Source organism: Phaseolus vulgaris, chromosome 5 (assembly GCF_000499845.2).
Source record: "Phaseolus vulgaris cultivar G19833 chromosome 5, P. vulgaris v2.0, whole genome shotgun sequence".
Taxonomy (NCBI): Eukaryota; Viridiplantae; Streptophyta; class Magnoliopsida; order Fabales; family Fabaceae; genus Phaseolus; species Phaseolus vulgaris.
This window is the reverse complement of record NC_023755.2, coordinates 27,359,796-27,375,203: the sequence shown is the minus strand read 5'-3', so window position 1 is coordinate 27,375,203 and position 15,408 is coordinate 27,359,796. Positions and strand designations below refer to the sequence as shown.

At 39.6% G+C, this 15,408-nt stretch overlaps 2 protein-coding genes across 2 annotated transcripts; one reads left to right on the top strand and one right to left on the bottom strand.

Moving 5' to 3' along the window:
* Positions 1-2,294: 2,294 nt before the first annotated feature.
* On the bottom strand, positions 2,295-6,890 carry LOC137835357 (organic cation/carnitine transporter 4-like). Its single transcript, XM_068643832.1, has 2 exons — positions 6,263-6,890; positions 2,295-3,638 (listed from the first exon to the last, which is right to left on the bottom strand). The coding sequence occupies exons 1-2, from the start codon at positions 6,672-6,674 to the stop codon at positions 2,452-2,454; spliced, it is 1,599 nt and encodes a 532-aa protein (XP_068499933.1). The 5' UTR covers positions 6,675-6,890; the 3' UTR covers positions 2,295-2,451.
* Positions 6,891-11,104: 4,214 nt separating this feature from the next.
* Positions 11,105-12,409, top strand: LOC137834231 (uncharacterized). The gene has a single exon (XM_068642293.1). It carries the CDS (start codon positions 11,105-11,107, stop codon positions 12,407-12,409), a length of 1,305 nt encoding a protein of 434 aa, XP_068498394.1.
* Positions 12,410-15,408: the final 2,999 nt, after the last annotated feature.

Sequence of the window (15,408 nt, the reverse complement as noted above, 5' to 3'; positions counted from 1 at the left end):
GGTCGAAGAGATCGAAAGAGTCAGGAGTGGGAGCCTGGTTGACGATGAACTGCTCTTTGAACAGTGTTGAGAACTGATCAAACGAGGTAATGTGTCCATCGGGAAGACTGATGAACCAGTCCAACGTTGTGCCTGAGAATGTTCCCATAAATAGCTTATGGTGCATGGCGTCGGTGCCTCCTGATATCATCATCTGGGTATGTGATGGATTTGTGTCTTCCTATTTTCGGTTTTGTTGATGAATTGCGGAAGCTACACGGATTGGAGATGGAACAAGGTCCTCCTAAGAGTGGTGGTGACCTTGAAGGTGCATGATAGGTAGGATTTGAGAGTGGTGAGGCCAACTCTACTTGGAAAGGGCGAATTTGTGAAGATTAAAAGACTAACCTAGGAGGTTTTGGGCAAAGAGTGATATTGGCACAATTTTGGCAGCAATTCACTCATGTATTAATCTTGAATTTACATGACCCAAGCTCCTCTATATATAGCAAGAGTGGGCTGAATATGAAAAGAGATTTGGAGGGAATTTCAAATGAAAAGAACTTTGAAAGTGGCGCCCATTTTTAGACTTAGCACATGGAGCACATGTAGCATATTTAACATGTGATGGAAAACATTTAGCACATGTTAAATATGAAATATGTGGAAAATGTGCCTTGGTTAAACATAACCGGCCTTGGTTAAAATTAGGTGTTTTAGAAATCCTAATTTAACCAAAGTTGGTTTTTAGGTGCCAAATTTCATCTAAGGAAAAATTACAAATAAAATTCCTAATCTAATTTTGACAAGAAATTAAAATCTAATCTACACTAGAGTTTATGACATGTAGAATGCGTCCTCTTGACCTCTCTTTGACCATAACTCTAGTGGTTGCCTCAATTTGACATTTTGGTGGCCTTTCAATGGATTGGTGTTGGGGCCTTTCAATGGATTGGTGTTGGGGCCTCTTCCATCAGTATGGAAGGTCGTGATTTGGGCCTTCGGGTCTTCTACACCTGTGAAGGTGATTTTTGGACCCATAAAGTTGGTTGGTATCACTGTGTCCATGATTGCATGGGAAAAGGGCATGGGGCGAGCCCTAACTAGGATGGGCGGAGTTCGCTCATCACTCGTACGCTCCCCCATGCGTTTGTAAATCTCTACGAAGTTCTTTATTGGCCCTGCGCAGTTCTTCATTGTTTGCTCGCGACGCAGCTAAATCATCTTGGAATCAGTTCTGGTTGGCTGCTTGTTCGGCTTGAACCTCAGGTAGAATCCTGTCCTGGTCAGCTTTAGATGCCGCCACTGCTTACTGGAGGGCGTGAATGGTCTCCATGAGTTGTTGCATGGAGACGTTGTCTCCTCCTTCTAGTGCAGATGCACCTTGTCTCGTATTCCTCATGTTGCTAGATGGCTCTCAACACCATTGTAAGTGAGATCTAGTTTTATCGGGCCTCACGATGGGCACCAAATGTTCTCGTCGGTTGACCTAGCCGTCGTTGACTTCAAAGGTGGATGGTGGCTCCTCCTACTTCTGGTGGTTTCCACACTCTCCTTTGGGTGGCAGAGAGTGGCTCTGTTGATATAGAGGGGACCCTACCTGTTAATTGCACTCCGATGGTCAAGTCAGTGCTGGACTAAGAAACAATAAGTATGTAAAATAGTTTTAGTCTTAGAAACAGCATACCTTTTCTAGGGTTCTTACCACCTTTTCTATAGGTTGTATCTAGGTTAACTTCCCTGTCCCACGAGGACCTTTCCTTAAGTGGAATTAGGGTTATTAGCGAGGCATCCTGTTGCGTGGCGCACAATCTTAGCATAGCTGTCGCACAGGAATTTTCTCTTCTGGAGTGTAAAATCTTAATAGTATGGCCACTAGGGTACCAACTCATGCACCAGGGTTGCGGGGCCATATGTTCTATAGGCGCCCTAATTATTCACGTGTCATGCATGCAACATTCCTTGGAAACCCTAATGCTCATGGACCTTGGTGCCTCCAGGGTACACTTACTTGTGCTAGACCTGAACGTGCTATACACACCATATGCATGAACCCTCCCGTGATTTAGGTCTTTCTGACATCTAGGTTTCAACATATTTCAACATATACTATTTTTGGGCCTCGCTTACGTGGCTCATTATCGCAACTAGACCACCGATGTCCGATGTCGATATCTGATGCCGATCTCTGATACCCATGTCTGAGGTATGTCCGGTAGAAGTGTTAAACTTCATTTTAATAAGTTCCATCTAGTTTTTTTAGTTTTGCACGAAAAAAGAGAAAGAAAAGTATATGGGTTTGTTTGTGGACATGGTTGGTGTTCTTTAATCCTCAAATCCATAGAAATGTGTTACTTTTGCACTCTACAAAATTTAACAAAAAGAAAATAGAAATTACAGTAAAGGTTCCATGCAGCAAGATAGACCAAATGATAAGACCTAATTAAACATGTATAATGAGATCAGCTACCATCAAGCAAGTCCTGCTTCCATTCCATTGAATGTATCGTACAGAGGTTGATTCATCGTCTCTGGAAGATAAAACGCAAACATTCCTCCCACTATTCCACATGCTGCAAACGCCGCAAACGGCAGCCACCCACCCAAAACCACCACAAACGGCGCCAATATTGCTCCCATTTGCGCAGCTTGCGTGGTGCATCCAAGCGCTGCGTTCCTCACCACTGTTGGAAACAGCTCCGCCGTATAAATAAACAACAAATTATAAGTCCCCGCCATCCCAAATATCCCCAAAACACCACACACCATTCTCACCACCTTCCACACCCCAATGTTGCCAGTCAAACTCCCCATCAAACAAAACAACCCGCTAAACCACATTGTCGCCACCGTTAATGGCTTCCGTCCAAACCTGTCCAAAAACACCGCCGTTATTGTAAACGCCGGCATCTCCGCCACGGAGTTCAATATCACATTCAGGTAAAGGTTGGTTTCGAGATTCATGACGTTTAAACTAAGCCCGTAGTACACAACAGAGCCTAAGAAGTTAAGAGCCACCGCTAAGAACAACCTTACACGGGTGATGGGAGAACGAATGACGTCTACGATGGATCCCACCAGCGCGTCTTTGTTTTCCATGCTTTCGTTTTTGTATGTCATCAGTGTTATGTCATGACCTGAACCTTGGATTTTTGTTGACGATGCTTCATCGTCGAGAGCGAGGAAAACACCATCGGGAAGGTGCTTCCCGTTGGAAGAAGCAATGGTGGACATGAGCTTCGTGGCTTCGGATACTTTCCCGCGAACAAGGAACCATCTTGGGGATTCGGAGATAAAGGGTAGGACAAGGATGATGTAGAGGAAGGAGGGGATGGAGGAAGCTATGTAGAGATAGCGCCATGATTGAAAGATGTAAGCGATGCCAGAGAGAACTGCAATGCCGCCAGAGAAGAAGTAGAAGGTGGACATGCCCGCCGTGCCGCGCTTCGTCGGGCCAATCGGTTCGGTGGCGAGGACGAAGGCAGTGAGGCCAACGCCGCCGCTGCTGAAGCCGGTGAGGAGGCGGAGGAGGGCGTAGATCCAGTAGTTAGGGGACAGTGCTGTTAAGCAGCCAAAGAGAGTGTTAAGGGCGCAAACCACTGTGAGAGAGCCTTTTCTTCCTAGAGAGGAGTCTGAGAGGTGGCCAAAAATTCCAGCACCTGAAAATTCACTGTCAATATCTTTTTCTTTTCCGCCATTAATGAACAAGGTGAAATAAGAAATGGGCGATGATGGTTTCACACAATCATTTTCTTCTTCCATCAAAAATTATAATATTAACACCCTTTTAAAAAAAATCATTTAGTAGTTTCATTTTAATAATATAATAATATAATAATATAAAAATATTTTAAATAAAAATGAAAAATATTTAAAATATTAATATAATTAATTATCAAGTGTCAAATATAATGTCTAATGTCTAGATTTGTTTGGTAAATGAAAGTTATGAAATCCATAACGAAGAAAAGAGAATGAATTTGAGAACCTTTTTCATATATGCAACCAAATGATAATTTTTTTTTCTAATAATATAATAATAGTATCATTTAAATTAACTAATAATATTTTGATAAATAATTAACTAAGTAGTTATCAAATAGTTATATAAATAATATTGATTGTGAATATATCACTAATAATTATGTGTGTATATCAAAGAAAACAAATTTGATACCTTTATTTTGGATACAATTATTTAATAATATTATAAAATAACATTTAAAAGTAAGTTTGTTAATTCAAATATTCATATTATCAAATTATTTTAAAAAGCAAAAAAAGTAGTTATATCCAAAATAAAAGATACTTCAAAATGTAAAAACTCTTAAAGAATCTAAAAAAGACAGAAACATTTTAATTTGAAAAAAATATATTTTTTAAAAAACCAACTACTTCACTGTCATTCTATTAATAATAAGTTTTGTTAAGGGACCCTCTTTTAAAAGGGAGTTACTCTTTTATTTGATACCTTAAATTTAATTTGGGTTCAATAAGTTGTGCCTGAGTGATATTAATAATAACTGTTTTTATTTTACTTTATAACACTTATCAACTCAAACTCTCCTGGTGGGACTATTTATTTCACTACCAACTAATGTTGAAGATTCCACTAATAGCTTACATTGAAGTTTCATTTCTTATAATACACTAAAACAATTGAATTGAATGAACAAACTGTTTATGTGAGTTTTATCTCAAATAATGACACACTGATTACAGAAATAATGTAGCTAGGAAGACGCATATTTTTGTTGGCATATTCATGGCATAACCGTTGTTAATAAAACCAAATCCCTGACATTGTTCAGGTTTTACTATGTTCATGTCATCTTCAAAACTGGTCATATGTACGTTTCTAGTCTATACACTTTTAATATGAGCTATATTATCATTTTAATATTTTTTAAGTCTCTTTACATACTATTTTTAATTTCTTTTAGTATCTAATATAACTACAAAATATGAAAAACTAATTTCCAGCCTAGCCCTACAACTACATTATCTTTAACTTTTATTGAACAACTTTTCTTTTGGAATAATACTAGTAGACGTTTATGGACACACAATACAATGGAGCCTACTCTTCTACTTATAACATGGCCTAACAATAGCTTTATTGAATTTTTATTACGTGTAAAGAAATGTGTACATTAAAAAATGACTTTTGCAAACAATACAAGATATAAAAAAAAACGAAAGTGACATGTGAAGAAGAAACAAAAGAACGAAAACAAAAGGAAGATGTATAAAATAATTAGTTTTGGCAACGAAATAGCTTAAAAGTTGTCATCCACTTGTCCTTTGAAATGAGGTTTATATTAAAAAAAACACGAGTTATCTACCAAAATCCATAAATTAGAAAAATAATATAAAAGTGCATGCAATGCATCTAAGTGGGTAAAGGACAAAGAAGAAAGGTGTCCCAGTCCGTTTCTCATTCACACTTTTTTTATTCCTTCATCTCAATCTCAACTCAATTTCTCTGCTTAAGTCATTCCTAACTGACTTTTAAATATTTTCCAAATATTCATCTTCTTCAACTCCATCTTGTTTTCGTTTTATTCTTTACGTAACTGTTATCTTATTCTAACAAATGCCCCTTCCAAACCCAAACAATAATAACCACAAGTCCCAAAAACAACCAAATCAACTATGCCATTCTCAAACTTAGTCAACCATTCACACCTTATTCTAAACTCTTATTAAAAAAGTTCAAAAGCTCGTCCACGACAAAAGCTACAAGTTGCAAGGGATTACTGACAAAACGTCACAGCACGAGCGCTGTCTAAAAATTTATACATTTTTCAGTAAATTAACAAAACAAAACAAAACACCATACACAATTTTCCTTATCCACATCCTCCAACGTTGCCTAAACTGTGATGTTTTTTTATTTCATTGGCTATTTTCTGTGTAGTTTTCAAAAGGATAAAGCATATTCTTAGATACTCCCCAATATATTTTGAAATGTTAATTTTGATTCTTGAAACAGATTTAATATACTTTATTGTTACATTTATATAAGCCACGTGTTATTTTCAAATCTAAAATTAACATTTTGAAATATTTTAAAAATTCAACAGATATTTCATCTTCATAAAAATTGCCTCTAAAATGCCCGCCTCTAGAAATAAGCCATTTTTGTACTTGAATTTGGTTACTATTGCATTAATTTTGCCATCAATATTTTTTAAATGGATCACCTAACCTTTCAAGATCACGCAGATCACAAGAATTATAACGCCCAAATGAAGAATCTAGAAGGAGAAAGATAACTAACCAATCATGCATCCAGCGAAGAACACGGCCTGAACCAACCCAACCTTGAACTTATCACCACAAATCAGATTCCATTCCGATACGGTGGAGCCGTGGCGGCCGCCGGCCCACTCCCACGCCTCCGGCGAAAGACCGCAGACGCCGCCATCCCCTCCGCTGTTACAGTCGGCGCCGGGGACGCACCTCCAGTCTGGTTCGCGGTCGGCGAAGATCATGACCATGGTGTGGAAGGCCTCGAGCGCCCAGGCGAGGCTGGTGAGGATGAAGTGTTTGAGCTGCCACCGCCCGAACTCACCGCAGTACTTCTGCAGCATGTCGTCGATGCAGAGCTTCTCCGCCGCTGGTTTCTTGGCCGCCGCCAGCAGCATCGGCGAGCGGAGGTCGTCGAAGTTGGAGGGCAGAGTGGTGGCCATTACAAAATCAACACTTTTTTTGCCTTCCTTATGTTTGTTGAATGGTCTTCCCGTCTCTCTGCAGACGCTAATGATAATATAAGTTGAGAGGAATCACGTGGTCACTGCATTTACACTTTTTACCATTTGATGTAGAGTAGATAATAATAATAATAAAAAAACAATAATAGTAGTAATATTAACAACCTTAGCAAAGACATATCAAACATATCCTACTTTAATAGTATGCTTAGATTAATTTAAATCTTCCTTGGTTTAAATTGAGGTTGGTCTTTCAGTTCTACATAACATCTATTTAATTCAAAGCTGAAGTATACTGTTTTTATTTATTTATTTATTAATAATTTTAAATATGATTTTTAAATTTATTAAAAAATATATGTTTTATTGAGTATATGTAATTAATTAATAGTATATTTTTAATATTTTATTTTCTTAATCATTAATATTACAATAGTTGTTTACTATAGATTAGTTTTACAAATTAATTTACTTTGTAAATGAATTTTAATTTAAAACATATTTCATTTTCTTGCTTTTTTTTCTTCTTTTAATATTATAAGATTTATAGTCAAATATGCCGGTATATTAATAAAACCTATGACATAATGATTTCAAAGTGTTGCTTACTTTTATTTGCTTTATCATTTTTTTTAATAAAGGTAGTTGTTTAAATAAAAACATTATTATCGAATTTATTTATTTTGTTATATGGTAAAGTGGATAACAGGTTTGTTATATTTAAAATCTTATTATGTACAGGAATAATTATGTACAAGAGAATTAATATAAAAATCTGAGTTATTTAAAAGATACAGTGTAACAACGAGTTCATTATTTTAGTTTTTTTTTTTTTTTTACATTTGAGTTCCAAAAAGTATAAAAATCAGAAGATCTACATATCTGAAAATTTATCAAAATAACTAAATTTAGTATCTATCTTGACCTTTAAATAGTGGGAATACTATTTTAAAGTCACAATTTTCTTATATTTCAATGGACAGATATGAATTTATTTAAAAATTAGTGTGATATCAAATGTCAATTTTTTTATATTTTTTAAAATATTTAACAATGATGATAAAATTTGAGATTAAAATTGTACACAATCTTATTTTTTAATAAATTGCATCCCTTATTTTTTAGTAAAGTAATATTAACCTCCTTTATTTTGTTTTAAAAAGATATTTACTAAAATTAAATAAAAAAAATCAAAATTAAAAGGTAAACAATTTTTTTATAAAGGAAATTTAATAGTTTAATTATTATATATCTAATATATCATAAAAATTATACTGATACTAAATTTTAATTTATCTTATAAAATCATAAAAAATTATATTTTTGAAAATAACATTATTTTAAATATGAAACAAATAGATAATTACAAAATATATAACTTATTATTTTCTTCTTTTTAATATAAGTATAAATACAAATAAATATAATAATTATTTTTAAATTAAAAAAATATAAGAAATCATTAAGCTAAAGGTAATTATAACTTTAATGTACTTATAAATAAATAAATAAAAAAGAAGTGCAAAGCAGTTTTAGGTCATGAAAGACTATAATGGGTTGGTCAGATTACTGTCACATCACAGTGGGACAGTTCGACACTAACAAGTCATAACACGTGGAACACAAGTCTGCACATTGTCTCCTACACATTTTTTTCCACCAAGAATATTAAAAATAACAGAAAAAATGTCCTTTTTAAGTACCTTTTAAGTTTTATTTAAAAAAAACTAAAAGTTATAATAAAAATTTTAGTTTAGTAAAATATTATATTTCATTTAATTTTAATTTTACACTACAAAATATATATATATATATATATATATATATATATAAATGAACTAATTAAAGATGAAGTAAAAAGTAAGAATATATAACAAAAGAGTAATTATTATTATTATTATTTTACATTATCATCTCAATGTTTCTTTCAATTTTTATCTTCTTTCCCAATGGGCACTCAACAAAATTGGGAGATTCTATTTGTATCGCTGTTTTATTTATTTTTTATCTGATTTCATTTTTTCTAATTTATTATTTACTATTTCTTGTGATTCTCTCTATAATTGATTAGAAATGAGAGTTTAAAAAATTATCTTTTAAAAAGATTTAAATTAAGTATTAATTATCTTTATTAGAAATAATTGTCTTTTACTTTAATGCTAAATCTTATAAAATGCAATATTGTATGTAAGATTCCAGATCAGATTAATGACATAAGGAACAGGTTATAACTTTGTTGTGATTATTTTGGGGACAAAGTATCTATGTAAGGATGAAAACAAAGTATTGTCATTTATATGACATGATTTGGTTAGTTAGAAGAGTTGATATGACGTGTATCGGTGTAAACGTGATAAGATAAAGAAATAATCAACTAAAGTTTAAGGTATGATAATTTATTGTTCTTGAAAAAGAAATCTACAACTTAATAAATATATTCTATCTCATATTAAAATAAATTAAGTTACTCTCACAATGTCCTATTTAAATAATCCATATATAAATTTATTTCATATTTAACTTAAATTTTCATATTTTCATTTAAATTTTTTGCTTTAAATTAAAATATTATGTTTTATAAAAATAATAAAATATTGTTATAGAAGATACTAAACTTATTTTTACGCCATGAAGAGTTGTTCCTATAAAAAAAATTAAGATATATAATTAAAAGCGCTCTTACTACTTTTCATGTTTGTTAAATTTTGAAATACAATACATTAAAGATATTAATGTATTCTTACTACTTTTAATATATTAATTACAACATTTGTAGAATTTAATTAATGTATCTATAATATAAAACCTTTTGTATTATTACTAAATTTTAAATTATTGGTATTATAGTAAATATTTAAATGTAGAGAGTTGTCGACAATTCCATGCTTATCTTGCTGCTGACCTAGTCTCTTATAATACAAAGTTGTCATGCATGTGAATCTGGGTTGCTTGCTCTGTTACCTTCTTATAATGCTTTGTACATTGATTTTTATTCTTTTAATACAAAATTTTATTATAGAAAGTGGACACTGTTACCTTGTTACCTAGTGAAAATTATATATTTTTATTTGTACATGAACGTAAACTATGAGTATTTATAAGAGTTGGTGAAAAGTGGTTGTGGAGGGAAGAAGTCATTCTAGTATTAGTTCTATCAAAAAAGTTAATTTTGTCAAGTTACTAATGGCTGAGTTACCAAATTAAAAGAATATTTGAGTTATTTATAAGTGGTGAATTAAATTAAAAATAAAATAAAATTATAAGTGATTTAATTAATATAATAATATAATTTTTTTGTATATTAATATATTTTTAATTTATAAAATAAAATAAAATTTTAAACATTTTGATGTAATAACACTAATGGAACCATCAGGATTATTGCCACCAATAACCCTGATGGTACCATCAGGATTATATCCACCAATAACACTGATGGTACCATCAGGATTATTGCCACCAATAACACTGATGGTACAACTTTCAGGATTTGGAGAACCATCGAGGTGACCCCCATTTATACAACTTCAATGCCTTATGCCGCACCCACGATGCCCACATTTCCGTCCGCCCCGGCAGGCCAGGGGAACCTGTTTGTGTGGATGACAGACCCAGGGGTGGGGCCCCCTTTTAATTCATGTATCAAACTGTATTCAAACGCGTTGGTGTACGCCTTCCATTCACACCCTTCGAGAGGGAACTCCTCACGGAGATTAACACGGCCCCTGCCCAGCTACATCCCAATAGTTGGGCCTTTGTTCGGGCCTTTCAAATTCTTTGTGGATATCTAGGCGTTCTCCCTTCTGTGGACATCTTTCTACATTTCTTCGAGGTGAAGAAGCAAGGGAAAAGCCTCTAGGTGAGCTTTTCCGGGATCGCTGGCAGGATCCTCCTTTCCCTATTCCAGAACTCGTATAAAGGCTAGAAAGGAAAATTCTTCAGGGTGTGCTGCGCCAAACAGGACCCCACAGCCTTGGATGGCTTCCCACTATATTGGACAACGCATCCCAAGCTGCTCAAGCCTAAGGCCCTGGATGAGCTGTCCTCTGCTCATAGGGGGGTATGCAAGGCCTTGGCTGCCCTGGGGATCGTTTTCGACACGCTGAAGCTCATAGCGTGCGAATACAACGCACACACCCTGTCCACCTATTTTGGTAGGGAGGCTCGTTTCTTGTTGCCCTTTCTTATCTGTGTTTTAATGCATCAGGCTTGTTCTGTTGGCCTCCTCCAGCTGTTTCCCTCATTGCTAAGTGTCTTTATGTTTTATTTATCTGCGTGCTTTATGGATTTATATAACTGCATTGGCGGTGGGATTGGCATTCTGTGATCTGTGTGTAACCGACGCCTTGTGTTTGGTCTGGTGCGGCCTTAACTTCTGTTCTTTGGTTTGTTTGAATGTAGGGTCGGTGATGGATTCTTCTAAGAGGATGGTCTTGGTGAAAGCACTGAAGGCTGCTCGTGCCACCAAGGCTGGCGCCTCCTCCGCCCCCGCTGCTGATCCAAGCCTCCCACTATCCTCACCCTCACCAACACCAACCACCACCGAAACTCCACTAGGCCCATCTTCACCACCCCCATGTAGCCCCCAAACACTTCAAACACCCAGCTCACCTCCACCCATCGCCGCAGTCCCACTGGCTGTGGCCTCATCACCTGCTCCAGCCCCCCGGGACAAAGGGAAGAGGGTGTTGGAGATTCTCTCCGATGATGAGGACTCTGATGGTGGGGTATCCTTCAAGAGGAGAAAGGCTGCGAGGGTTCCTACCCTACCAGCAGCATCACCCCAGGGAGGGGATTCCTTCAGGGACAACCCCCCTAGTGCTACCTCTCCCCCTCCCACAATAGTCCAAGAGGAAAAAGGTGAAGGGGCCGAGTCTGCTCCGCCTCCACCACCAGCAGAGGTCTCCGCTGATCCTGCCTCCATTTCTGCCGCCCCCGATCTTATTGCCATTCCTCCTCCCATCATGCATCTGATGAGAGGCTTCAACGGGAGATTAATGCCAGAAGGCTCCGACAGGAAAGAAGGAATGCCCTTCTACTTGGGAGCCATCTTGGCCGTGGCCCTTGATTGGCGCGCCCAAGCTAGAAACATAACTTTAAACGCACAAGCCCTCCAGACCCTGGAAGCAAGAGTGGCCGCTCTGGAGGAGGAGAAGAAAGCTCTGGGACGCCAAAATGAGGCCTACCAAGCCTCTCTGAAGTTGGCACAAGAGGCCAAAGAGGAGGCTGAAAGGCAGCTGGGTGAGGCGATGGAGTTTCAGGTTGACTTCTACGTTCGAGAAATCTCTCTCCAGGTTCAAATAACGGACCTCCAGGACATGGCCGAAGCCTCCAAAGAGCTTCAGAAGGACTTGGAGGATCAATGCTATGGGCAGGCTGAAAAACTGGAGTGGATGGAGGAGGAGATGGCTACCCAGGCCAAGACATTGAACCTTCTCCAGGTTAACCATGACAAACTGCAGATCGAGGTCAGCTGGCTCCGAGTGGAGAAGGAGGCTCTGGAGAAGCAGGTGGCTTCCGGGGACTCTACCATCGAGGAGTTGGAGAAGGCCAAGAAGGCACTCATCGATGACATGGCCGGCACCTTCGAGGAGGGATTCAAGGAGGCTTTGGCCCAGGCCGCCTGCGAGAACCCGGGGATCAACGTTTCTAATTGCGATTCCACCCACCATGTCGTTGACGGACGTGTCGTGCCCCTCGAGTTGGATGACTGAATCGCCAACTTTCAGCCGCCACCTTTACCTTTTTGCGCTTTATATTCGCTCTTGCCATCCGATGATAAACTTGTAAATCTTTGAACTATTTGCACCTTTGTTGGGGTAATGGGTTTTGTATAACAATCTCATATTCGTTCTTCATTTTTGTATGCTTCAATTGCTTTGCCTGTATTTTTATCCGTCTCTTTCGCTGTGTTGGGCAATCCTGTGCACCCGGTGCCTCACTTCTAACGTGTACCTCAAACCTGCTCAGCCTTCGTATCTATGAGGCCTCTGCCTTGTGAAGGCGCTGGCCGCTCCACCATCGCTGCAAACGCAAAGGTCGAGACCTGCTCTGTGTCTCAAACACTTGGGACAAGGTCGCGCTTCAATGCCCACGCCCATGGAGAGGCCTGTCTAATCAGCGCCATATCGTCCATGGAGTGTCTTAAGCATCAAGGCGATCTGTCCCTTAATTCTTGGTGCTTGGCGCCCACGCCTGAGGAGAGGTCTGCTACAGCAGCACCGTATCGCCCTCAGGGTGTCTAGAAACGCCAAGCACAGGGAAGGCTCGAAGCCCCCCATGGGGTCGTTCCCTCCATGGTCTTTCCTTCCCATGGGTATCGGGGAGCGACCCTGCCGGCGGTTCACTCGGCCTCTGGCGATTTCCTCTCCCTCCACAGTCTTTCCTACCTATGGGTATCGGGGAGGCGACGCCTCTGGAGACTAGTTTTGACTTCTTCGATCTCGTCTCCCTCCACAGTCTTTCCTACCTGTGGGTATCGGGGAGGCGACGCCGCTGATAACTTACACTGGCGACGCCCTCGGCGTCTCATGCTGGCGACGCCTTCGGCGTCTTCTACTGGCGGCGCCTTCAACGTCTTAGCGATGCCTGGTGCGATCAACCTGTTGACTTTGACCTTGGCGTCGACTTTGACTTCGACTCTGGTCAACGCCTGGGGGTAGCGGAGAGCTCAAGGTCTCGCCCGCGCCATCCACGTGGCATTTCCCGTATGGCTGATGGGACGTTCCCTCACCTGACTTGATCCTGACATTTTCTGAGCTTTTGACAAGATGCTCCCATTCTCGGCGGCGCATCGTACCCTTGGGCATTCTGTCGACGCGACGTTTTCTGAATGTTAACCAGTGACTCCAGGATCATCCTCCCATCCTCTGACACGTGGCTCGATCGCACGGTGCCCCCATTTGCGTCACTTGGCGCTCCAACTGTAATTGTTCCTCGAAATCATGTACATGCGTCCATCATCTCTGTGTTTTCGCACCCTCCTTGCACCGCTACACAAAGAGTTCCTTCTGCATTCTTTCTAGTTGGTGATTTTCCTCCCGCACTCCTAGCGCGTTATTCTCCTTCGATCTCCCAGCTCCTTTGCTGATACTTTGCGCCAACATGTCTTCTCATGCTCCTCCCCCTAAGGTTAACCCCAAGGACCTTTATGCATGGGCCTCGCGCGAGCTCCTCGACGAATGCTCCAGCTTACTCTCCCCCAGGGTCGTAAGGGAACACAAGGGGGATCCATGCTCTTACGATCATCGTGCCTTCGCGAAGAGGCATGATGATGATATCACCGTGCTCCCTTGCACCTTAGGGGAGCTGGTGTGCGGAGACGAACGGGCCAACGACGGGGTCCCCTTCTTCTACTTCTATCAGGTGGTCTTCAAAAGCATCGGCGTGCGCCTGCCCTTCTCCAGGTTTGAGAGGGAACTACTGACTGAGATGAACGCTGCGCCAGCCCAGTTGTACCCTAATAGCTGGGCTTTCGTCAAAGCCTTTGACATACTCTTTGGCTTTCTGGGGTGCGCTCCCTCGGTTGACATCTTTCTTCACTTCTTCGAGGTGAAGAGGCAAAGGAACAACCTCTGGGTGACCCTCAGCAACGTTCCCGGCCGGGTTCTCCTAACTCCCTTCCAAAACTCCTTCACAGGGTGGAAGGGTAGATTTTTCAAAGTCTGCTGTTCCGATCTCGTGCCTTCCGCCCTGGATGGTTTTCCACTGTACTGGGTAAGGGAGACGAGAGCCTTGAAGTCCAAACCTTTCAAGAGGCTACCCTTGAACGACCAGGTGGCATGCCGGATCTTGGCTGAGGCGGGAGGCTTCGACGCTGCCGCTTTGATTAGCTTGGAGTACAACGCCGAAGCCTTGGAGAAGTATATATGTGTGAGAGATTACCTTAGAACCTCCCGCTCTTCATCTTCACTAGATCTTTGCATGTCCTGTCTTGTGGTGTCTTTACCATGTTTGTTTTCTTTGGTGCAAGTTCGAAGATAAACTGGCAACAGAGGTTGCAGCTTACCCAGGCGCTGAGGGATGAGAACGGAGCTTCGTCCTCCTCCCATCCAGACTCCGGAGGCCACTGAAAAGTGGTCTGTTTGCACTTTTCGTATGAGCATAGGGAATGTATATGTTTGTCTCATTCACCTTTATCTCGAACTCTATTTGTAACCTTAACTCTCTGGTGCCATGTTTTGATTTCTGTAACGCCGCTTCATTTTTGCACACCTTCGTCTACATTCGCTTCTTTTTAACATACTGTGTACGTTTCCTCCGTTATGTTTCTTGGCGACGCCTGCGTCTGGTGACGCCCCTTTCCTGGCGACGTGTATGTTTGGCGACGCCTGTCGCCACTTCGAGTCTTTGCCTTTTATCTCTTTACCCCTTGGTCTTGTACTTTAAGTGGGAAGAAGATAAAAAACTGAGGCAAGGTTTTTCTTGAACTTCTTTTTCTTTTTATTTGGGTGACCTCGTTAAAAAACCCCCGAGAGGGAAAAAGAGTGTCCCCTATAATAAGGTTGTTACATGGCTGCTCACTTACATAATTCAACTAAAATAAAACTTCAAATTGGCCGCATTCCAGCTGCGCGGAATGGGACCCCCTTCCAAAGTCTCTAAGTTGTACGAACCGTTCCCCTTAGCTTCGGTGATTCTAAAGCGTCCGGTCCACTTGAGAGACAATTTATTTTCTAGGTCATATGGGTGAGCCTTCCACATAACTAAGTCG